Source organism: Podarcis gaigeae, assembly GCF_964106915.1.
Source record: "Podarcis gaigeae genome assembly, chromosome: 10".
Classification (NCBI taxonomy): domain Eukaryota; kingdom Metazoa; phylum Chordata; class Lepidosauria; order Squamata; family Lacertidae; genus Podarcis; species Podarcis gaigeae.
This window is the reverse complement of record NC_139686.1, coordinates 20,738,156-20,748,508: the sequence shown is the minus strand read 5'-3', so window position 1 is coordinate 20,748,508 and position 10,353 is coordinate 20,738,156. Positions and strand designations below refer to the sequence as shown.

Below are 10,353 nucleotides of genomic sequence, written 5' to 3'. Positions count from 1 at the left end.
GCAGTGGGCAGCTGCTGCTGTGAAGAGACAATGGGAGAGGTTTATTGTCCTCATGCCCTGACTGTGAGCTTCCTGGAAGAACCTGATTAGATGCTGTGGGAATGAGATGGTCAATGGTTTGGTCTGATGTAGGAATGTAGGAAGCTGCCTTATACAGAGTCAAACCACTGGCACATCTAGTATTGTCTATGTTGATGGACTGCAGCTTCCCCAGGTTTCAGGCAGGAGTCCTTCCCAATTGTCCTTCCCAAATCTGGAGGTGCCAGAACCAGGGACCTTCTGCATGCAAGACCACTCTACCACTGAGCTTCAGTCCTTCCATGTAAGAGGATTCTTTATTATTATTATTATTATTATTATTATTATTATTATTATTATTATTATTACCTTTAACCATAGCCGTTCTAAAGCTGCTCAAAAAACCAGCCACAATGTGTTGATTAAAACCTGAGAAAATGTAGCTCTTTAAACCACCTGCCTATATTATATGAAGCAGGTGCCAGGCAAATGTCATTTTACATGATCTTAAAACACCCGCAGTCCATATAGGTTCTCTGCAGACAGGTTTGTGAGGCTGGTGGGAGAGCTTTGCTTTCTTCTTCCCTTACCTATGAAAAGAAGGAAGACAGACCAGGTTTCTTCCATTCACGATTCTTCTAAGCCCAGTTAGTCATTCTGAACTAGCCAGATCCCAAATATTATTGAATCACATCTCAAGAAGTAGCTCCACCTGGGATTTCCGGTGATACTATCACTAGACGTCTGGTGACCAATAGAAAAAGTTTTGAATCTTTATGCTGGGGCTGCCATATTAATTACAAAAACACAAAAAAGCAAGATTTTTTAATTGACTTGCCTAAAATCCAGGACAAAGCACCACCTTTCAGAAATCACCCCCCCCCCATGTCAATTTCGCCTTTGAAATCCTGGACCTATGGCAGCCCTACTTTATACTGGATAGTACGGTAGTAGGGGTCTTCTTATGTTTAGCCACTTTGATACTTGCTTTGGTTTATTGTTTCATTTTTGACATTCATAAGCTGCTTTGCTAGTAGAATATCCATTCTTTACATACGAAAGATGCATACCTTAAGCCTCATTTAAATCTGTTCTTAAAATCCATGTCTGCAAAGTCTTTCCTGGCTAAATGAATCTTTCCTCTCCCCTGAGTATCTGTTGCCACTTAATGAGCCCCTTGATCCATTCTCAGTCACATCCAACCTCTAACCTTATCCTCCCTCTTTGGGGTGGGGGGGCAGGGGGGTGCTTCCGCAACAGCGTGGCAGGAGAATGGATCCTTCACCTTTGCACCCCTCTGCTCTCAAGTTCTAGGCGTTTCCCCACTCAGTTTAGTTTCATTTCCCAGAAAAGAAGGTGAGGGGATGAGATGAGGCAACATTCAAGACTTGAAGCATCACCTCTCCCCACGTGAACCAACCGAGACCTTACAATCATCATATGTGTATCATATGCCTTGGAAGGTCAGGAGGGTGTCAACATGACAAAAGGCCTTCTCAGTGGTAGCTTCCTGCTTGTGGAATGCTCTCCCTGGGGAGACTCGCCTGGCACCATCATTACGTAGCTTGAGGCCATGCATGAAAATGTTTCTTTATTGTCAGGCCTTCGGCTCTTAATTATCTATGGCCTGGTGGGGGTGGGATGTTTTAATCCTGTCTTTAAATAAAAGGATTGTCTGTTATATATTTTTTCTTTTATGTCAGTTTCAATGTATGTGTTTGTTTATATATTGTAAGTCCATTCTGGCGAAAAAGCAACTGTTGAATTTAATTTGTCGTAATAATAATAATATTGTCTTGAAAGATGGGGAATCTCTGATCCTCCAAAATGGTTCTAGCTAACAGTACCACCTAACTGAGCAATGTGAGAGTTTGCCCAGAAGCACCCAGATTTGCCTCATTATTTGAGGGACACACAGAATTGATGCACACCCACCTCCTAGAATCTGCACTATAACTGCAGAGAATTCATTCAGCTCCTCTGCCCTATTTTAGCACACCCTTCACTCCCTTGTCATCTAGCGGTCCAGATGCTTCCCTGCTTCTGATTCATTGTTGGTCTTCATGCTTTGATTTAGTGCGGTTTGCACAGTGCAAAGGTGGCTTGTGAATATTTTTGAATAAAGCTGTTTACATTCAAAATATCTTTCCGCTTGCCTTAAGGTCAGCTTGCGCTCCTTCGGCCAGATTTTTGTGTTCCTCTTTTGTTTTCCTTTTTCACTCTTCAAACAGCGAACCTCCATCCCATCGCTGAACTCCATATGACAAATTGCTCTGGAGCCCCTCTCCGATTTCAATTTTTTGCAGAAGAGTCAGAGAGTGCTGTTTGGAAAACAAGCAGAATATTCTGCGGCATGCACAGCTCTAAGCCATGTGCTTTCCTGAATCGCAGCCAGTGTAAATATCCTGCCACATAGCCAAGTCATCAATGCTAGCAGTGAGTTGAAAAGATCAGAGGAAGAAATGTCTGCAGCAAATAATTTATATTCCCTGCTGTGTGTTTTGGGGATAATCTTCATCAGATGTACACTGATGGCGTATCATCACCATCAGTTGTGGACATGTAGCGGGAGTTCCCACTGAATTTCACTTAAATGGGAAACATGGATAGCTTTAAAAGACAAATTCATGGAGGATAAAGGATAATGGTGGCTACTAGTCATGGTGGCTGTGCCCTGTCTCCTTGTTGAGGGCAGAAATGCCTATAAATACCAGTTGCTGGAAATCGCAGGAGGGCAAAGGGCAACAGTTTGGCGAATGTGAGAACAGAATGCTGGACTAGATGGGCCAGCACACTCTTCTCAGATACTGCTGAGCTACGACTCCCATCATTTTGGACTATTGACCATACTGGCAGGGCGGCACTGCTTGCCCATCCCTGACTTGAAGGTTCCTGTTCAGATGAAAAATCTGAGGGAAACAAAGACACTTAAACAGCAAAATGTCTTGAGGGCAGTAGGAAAGAATCCTGTAGATCCTTGATGGTCACTAAGGACTCAGATATACAGCTGCAAATCAAACGTTTTAAGTGTGTTGCAAAGTGCAATATAGAAATGTGACACTAGGTGGCGATGGTTAGCTATGGCAAATACAATATATTATTCAAAATGGTGTTGTTGTTGTTTTTTAAAAAAAGCATTGCCACAGCGTGTGTTTTTTATATGTGTGTAGATTCCACCTAAGTTTTGCCCTGAAGCCCAGGGCAAATTTGGAATTTCCTGCTTGGTTGTGAAACTTCTGAGGATTATTGAGACAAAGTGGAGGAAGGATTTCAGTGACACTAGTGACATATCTTAGGGATGCTCTGCACATCCTTAACCTGGTTAGCATTCCATAAGGATAGAGTCAGGTGCTCTGGAGTGAAATGGCAATTGTTTAAATCAGTCTTCCCCAAATTGGTGCCCTCCAAAAATTTTGGACTCTGAGTTATAGAATGATCTCCTTAGCCTTATTTTGAGTGCAGTCCTATTCATTTGTTCAATTTCCATCCTTCCTATGTTTTTATATATGCTATAAGCTCCCCAGAGTGAATGGGGAAACCCAGCCAAATGGGCAGAATATTATTATTATTATTATTATTATTATTATTATTATTATTATTATTTCCATCAATCTGTGCTCAAGGTGGCCAACAGCTGCAAAATATAAAGCAAAAACACTAGAAAATTACCAAAAACTGGCAGAGGAAAGCATACCTAAAACCAACAAAAACATCCAATACACAGAATAAACAGCAATTTATTTACGATGTCCACAAATGATCAGCTTCAAGCTGGTGGGAAGCTGCCAGTCAGAGCAAACAATAGTGGACTAGATGGACAAATAACCTGAATCAGTAGAAGGCATTCCTGCCAGTTTATTAAACATCCATTGCGTTTGGCCCATTGACTGCATTCTCTTAAACTGGGGAGAATGGGGCAACCCATGATTTTCACACGCTTTTATTTCATGCATGCATATCAGAGCTTGGGGTCACAGCAACTGCCAATTCTAATTGCTTCTGCTTCTACAGGCACTTGAGAAATGGCCTCTGTTCTTTAATACAGTCAGATCCCCTAACGAAGGAATAATAATGGACCCTGTGCTGGAGAGCTTAACCGTTTGAATCAGAGTTACATAATGGCTAAGTACCAAAACAAAGTTACAGATGGAAGATTATAGTACCTTTCCAAGAATGGCTGTGTGCATGTCTAAAGCTGCAGCCACTAGAGCAGCCTGGCCTGGTTTTTCATCTACACAAGCGATGAAGCCAGTTTCTTCTGTCTGGACCAGGATAAAGGTGGTGATGATGTTGGGAGAGATGGGCGCCCCTTAGCAAGTGGATTGCACACCAGAAACTCTCCTTTCTACACAGGTGCATCAATGCAGACTGAAGGAGCATCTCTCCCTATATAATCCTGCCAGGGCTTTCAAGTTGGTTTGGAAAGTTCTTTCAGCAATGCTGGCATAGAAGGAACTGTAACTCAATGGAGAGTCTTCTCAGCAATAGCAGCCAGTTATCAAATACCCAAGGGACGCGGGTGGCGCTGTGGGTAAAACCTCAGTGCCTAGGACTTGCTGATCGTATGGTCGGCGGTTCGAATGCCCACAGCGGGGTGAGCTCCCGTCTTTCGGTCCCAGCTCCTGCCCACCTAACAGTTCGAAAGCACCCCTAAGTGCAAGTAGATAAATAGGTACCGCTTTATAGCAGGAAGGTAAACGGCGTTTCCGTGTGCTGCGCTGGTGCTGGCTTGCCAGAGCAGCTTCGTCATGCTGGCCACGTGACCCGGAAGTGTCTTCGGACAGCGCTGGCTCCCGGCCTCTTAAGTGAGATGAGCGCACAACCCTAGAGTCGGACACGACTGGCCCGTACGGGCAGGGGTACCTTTACCTTTATCAAATACCCACCCCACAGCACTTAGGTTATATATTCTTTTTGGCAACCAAATGAAGACTGTCTTCTTCCACCTGGTCTTCTGTGTGGGCAGTTCCAAGCCGAAGAGATACTTGAGTTATATACGGAATAGATACAGATGTTCAAGTTTATTGGGTTTGACACTGCTGTAACCCACCCTGAAGTCTGAGTGATGAGGGGCAGGATTTAAATCACCTAATCAGTGATGGCCAAATTTGCCCTCCAGCTGTTTTGGGACTAGAACTCCTATCATCCCTAGCTAACAGGACCAGTGGTCAGGGATGATGGGAATTGTAGTCCCAAAACAGCTAGGGGGCCAAGTTTGGCCATCACTGACCTAAATAAATAAACAATAAACCCCCTGAGCAATTTGCCTGCAACAGATCTTCAGTCCTTCTTCCATCCACAGCACCATCAGCCCTGAATAATTTGCCTGGTAAGTAACTCCCCTAAACATGCCGAGTAAGTAGATAGGAATGCCTTGTAGCAATAAATTAGAGGATGCTCTCAGTTGGTTGTGCAATGTCTATTTATTGTCCTTGCATTTGGACCTGCAGGTTCTGTTTCTTTTAAACACTGTATAATTTGGATTGGCGGATTATTCTATTGATTGCTGTGTAAACTGACTTGCAACCATCTACAGTGGTACTTGGTAGTGGAACAGCTTGGCTCCAGAACAAAATGGCTCCTGAACGCCACAAACCTGGATGTGGGTGTTCCGGTTTGCGAACGTTTTTCGGAAGCCAAATCTCCGAAGCAGCTTCCACGGCTTCTGATTGAGTGCAAGAAGCTCCTATAGCCAAACAGAAACTGCACCTTGATTTTCGAACCATTTCAGGAGTCGAACGGACTCCCAAAAGGGATTAAATTTGAGAACCAAGGTACCACTGTATAGCAAAAAGCATTCTATAAATATTGGAAATCAACCAATCAATAAGCCATGTCTAGCTTCCACTGATAGCCTTTTCCTCCATGAAGTTGCCTAAGCCATCACTGTACCCTGTGAGAGAGAATGCCGTTGCTTCCCTACAGCTCAATTGCTCCTCTCTTTCTTTCAGGAAGCCTCGTGTGGCTATGTGCTGATCGTGACGGCAGTGTACTGGGTTTCAGAGGCAGTGCCACTTGGGGCAGCAGCCCTTGTTCCTGCTTTCCTCTATCCACTGTTTGGAGTCATGAAATCCAGCGAGGTCAGACTTACGTGTACTTTTCTTATCCATGCTACTGGGGCCTGAGTCACCTGTGCATGCAGGTCCTTCAAATAATTGCAGGGCGGACATAAGGAAGATGGAGAAGCTGTGCTCTCTGTTGGGCAGGGATAGAACCAGTGGGCAGAAATGGCAAGGAATCAGATTTTGGCTGAACATTAGGTAAAAGGTAAAGGTAAAGGTACCCCTGCCCGTACGGGCCAGTCTTGACAGACTCTGGGGTTGTGCGCCCATCTCACTCAAGAGGCCAGGGGCCAGCGCTGTCCGGAGACACTTCCGGGTCACGTGGCCAGCGTGACATCGCTGCTCTGGCGAGCCAGAGCCGCACACGGAAACGCCGTTTACCTTCCCGCTGGTAAGCGGTCCCTATTTATCTACTTGCACCCGGAGGTGCTTTCGAACTGCTAGGTTGGCAGGCGCTGGGACCGAGCAGCGGGAGCGCACCCCGCCGCAGGGATTCGAACCGCCGACCGTTCGATCGGCAAGTCCTAGGCGCTGAGGCTTTAACCCACAGCGCCACCTGCGTCCCCTAAACATTAGGAGCAACCCCCTAATGTTCTGAGTTATCTGGCAGGGCAACAAATTGCCTCAGGAGGAAGAGAAAGAGCTGTCTGCTGCAGGTATTTAAACATTGACCAGGGAGTAGAAATACTGAGCCTGTAGCCTGCATTGCAGATCTTGCACTGAGCACGGGAGCTGGGTTAATTGATCTCTTTAATGTTGTGATTCTATTATGTCGGATCATTCCTTGACTTTGTATTTGAAGGTTGGGGCCAACTGTATTACTTTCTCCCTGGGACTGGGGAGCAGCAGACACGCACATGTCGCTTTTCGGCACATAACACCTGCTTTTACGACTAAGTAATGTGCACTGCAAAATTCATGCTCCTTGACTAATCTGTATTTTTGGACAGAGCAAAGAACACTTCATTCATTATTTACATCGTGTTTATGCTTCCCATTAACAACAAGTTCTCAGAGTAGAGTTTCCTTTAAAAAATATGTGCAAATGCAACATGAAAATAGAGTTGAAAAGGTTCCTCACAGACACTTTCATGTTCTTTTCTCTCTCTTCTTGGCTTGTGTCTGCATCATAACCTTTCTCTCCGACCTCCACCCCAACCCCTGGTTAGCACATGCAACCATTGTTTTAATAAGCGTACTCTTGAATGGAAAGAAAAGAATCCATGTCAACCAGAAGCACAAAAGCCTTTATTATTCCACTTTATCCCTTTCATACTTCTTTGCAGCGTGGCAGATACAAAGACTAATGTTCTTACAAGCACAAGGCTCTGTGCAATAGGCAGCAGGTTTCCCCAGCTTGAATGGGGAGAAAACCTTCATCATGCTTTCCATTTTACCATAGTGACTTGGCCCTGATTTTCCGGAACTGCCATGTGCTGAGGCTGCTGAGGCTGGATCCACACCTTTCCTTCAGAGCACATTTAAAGCACATGGCTTCCCCCCAGAATCTTGGGAACTGTAGTTTGACAAGGATGCTGGGAATTGGAAATCTGTGAGGGGTAAACAATAGGTCCCAGGATTCTTGTGGGGGGATGCAATGTACTTTACATGTGTAGTGTGTACGCAGTCTCAGTTTTTTGGGGGGAAAGCTGCCAAAACATTGTCAGCATCCTTATTTGGTAGCCAGTTCACACGTTGCCAGCAATGGCCTGGGCGTCCCTGGGGCATGGGTGGCTCTGCAGATTTGCTGATTGGATTTATGGATGACTTTCCATAAGTCCTAAAGCAGTTTCCAAGAATGTAATACAGGAATGAAAATGCATATTAAAAAAATATTTGCTGGCACCGAAATGATGACAAAGTTGACACTGGGTAGGCCTTCCCGTAGAGAGAATTCCATAAATCGGGGGCTACCAAAGAAAAGGCCTGTTCTCTTCAACGGCCCTTTGTGGTGACTCACAGAGAAGGGCTTCAGATGATGATTTCAGGGTTTGGGCAGGTTTATATGAAGAAAGGCAGCATTTTAGATATTGGGGTTGGAAGCTTATTAAGACTCTAAAGGTCACTTTGGGGGCCTGTTTCTTGAGGATTTCTTAAAAAAAATAAATCAGAAATTGTTGCAGAAACATGGAGAGCTGATTTTAAGACTGGAAGAATGAGAAATTGAAAGATACCCAAACCAGGAGATTTCTCCAGCTCTAGACAGAAGTCTAATTCTGCTGTGGTTTATGAATCAGACTGAACAGGGGACATAGGGGACAGGGGGAAAATAAAAATGATTGAAAGTCTAGGCAGGGACAGGAAAAAGCTTTTTCTAGCTGTTTCTACACCTGCTCCTGGGATGTTTCTCTGCCAGCAGTCAGCTCTCCCTAGAGGTTTATCAACCCTTACCTCGTCTTTTCTGCAGGTGGCTGCTGAATACATCAAGAATACCACCTTGCTCCTCATGGGTGTAATTTGTGTGGCAGCCTCTGTTGAGAAATGGAATCTGCACAAACGGATCGCCTTGCGCATGGTGATGATGGCCGGAGCGAAACCAGGCATGTGAGTGAACCTGCTTTTTCACAGCATGGAGGGAAAGAGGAAGATTATCACGGGCCCTCCAGCAGCAGGTGGAGTCACTTCGCCTTCTGCTCCTTCAGGCTGCTGCTCAGCAGGTGAAGCCGACTCCTGGCCCATGACAGGAAGAGGGAGAGGGAGGGAGAGCAGTTGAACAGAAAGACACAGCACTGTCATTAAAGTGTCAAGTGGTGCTTATTAGCCAGCGAGAGCACTGCTTCAGGAGCCCAGTGGGCTGACAGAATGCAAGGCGCACACTTAATAAATAAGTCACTAGGTTTCCAGATACATCACTAGGACAAGTGTGGAGTCTGCTTCAACAGGATGAAAATATTCTTCCCTTCCTCTTCCTGCCAACTTCTTCTCTCTTTCATCCATCATCTTACTGCTTTGTTAATTCTGGTTTAATTTCTGCTCTCAGTTCATCTAGATCAGGGTGACTGGGGCAACCCAGCCAGTTGGGGAGGGTAATAATCATGATGATGATGATGATGATGATTCTAGCCCATAGGTCATTTGTAGTCCCTCAGACTCCCCTTTCTGGCCCTCAGGACTCTTTCCAGGCCACGCTCCCCTTGAACTGTGTGATAATGTCCCTTGCTTCCCTGAATGGAGAGTCGTGTATTTGTGTGTCGGACCTCCAACTTTTGCATGGCTCAAGTGTAGCCTACTGTGCAAAGGAAAGAGCCACAACTGTTGCTGCAACCACTTTTAGCTCTGGCCCATCCCACCCTTGGGTTTGCCCCCCGAAGGATGACCCACAAGGGAGGGCAACCCTTAACTTGGACAGGGCTACCCACCCTGGCCTCTTTCCTCTTTGACACCTCTTTAAGTTGTGCAGGGCAAGTTCATGATTTCACTCAGAGCTTCCGGAAATCCCCACCCAGCCCCATTTCATTCTAAGTCACATGCATCTAAACTAGGCTTTCCTTCGTGAATCTGCAGTTTCCCCCAAAGGGCTTTCCTTTCCCGTTCTCTAGGCTGCTCCTTTGCTTCATGTGCTGCACGACTGTCTTGTCCATGTGGCTTTCCAACACGTCCACCACAGCCATGGTGATGCCCATTGTAGAAGCAGTGCTGCAGGAGTTAGTGAATGCCGAAGATGACCGCGAGATGAATGGTACCGCTGGCAACACCATCCTGGAAGAACGGGAGACTATAGGTACATGATGGTGACACCCACTTCTGTTCATTTATTTATAAGCATTTACAATCCGCTTCACGTTCCAAAAATCTCTAAGCAGTCGGTGTGCGGCCGGTCTAAAAAATCAAGCAATATATTATTATAACAGAAACAATAATGCAAACGCATCTGTTTTCCATGCAAGAAGCTCAGCCCTCTGACTCTCCAGGTAGGGCTGAGGGACAACCTGGACTGAAGCCCTGGACGGCCTCTGCCAATCAATGTGGGCGATACTCAGCTAGGTGGACCAATGGTCCGACTCGGTATAAGGCAGCTTAATGTGTTACTGCGCAAAACTAATGAAATGGCAGTATAAAAACACCCACACAAAAGCAAACAGAACAGAAATTCAGAGGACTCGAGACTTGTAAAACTGGATCCAAATTGGGAAAGCCCAGGCAAAAAGTCAAGTCTTTATAAGATGTCTGGAGCTGTTCCACATATGGCAAAGGGAAGGACATTTCACAGTGCAGGGGCAACAGCAGGAAATGCTCATTTTGGGGTCACCACTCTATGATATTCTGTAGGGTG

The 10,353-nt window shown here is 45.4% G+C and overlaps 1 protein-coding gene across 1 annotated transcript in view; it reads left to right on the top strand.

Moving 5' to 3' along the window:
• The window catches only part of SLC13A4 (solute carrier family 13 member 4), a 39,937-nt gene that overhangs the window by 5,549 nt on the left and 24,035 nt on the right, over positions 1–10,353 (top strand). Inside the window, exons 2-4 of the mRNA XM_083700332.1 lie at positions 5,970–6,098; positions 8,488–8,624; positions 9,620–9,801. Coding sequence (XP_083556458.1) covers positions 5,970–6,098; positions 8,488–8,624; positions 9,620–9,801 — 448 coding nt within the window. The remainder of the gene's footprint in view (positions 1–5,969; positions 6,099–8,487; positions 8,625–9,619; positions 9,802–10,353) is intronic.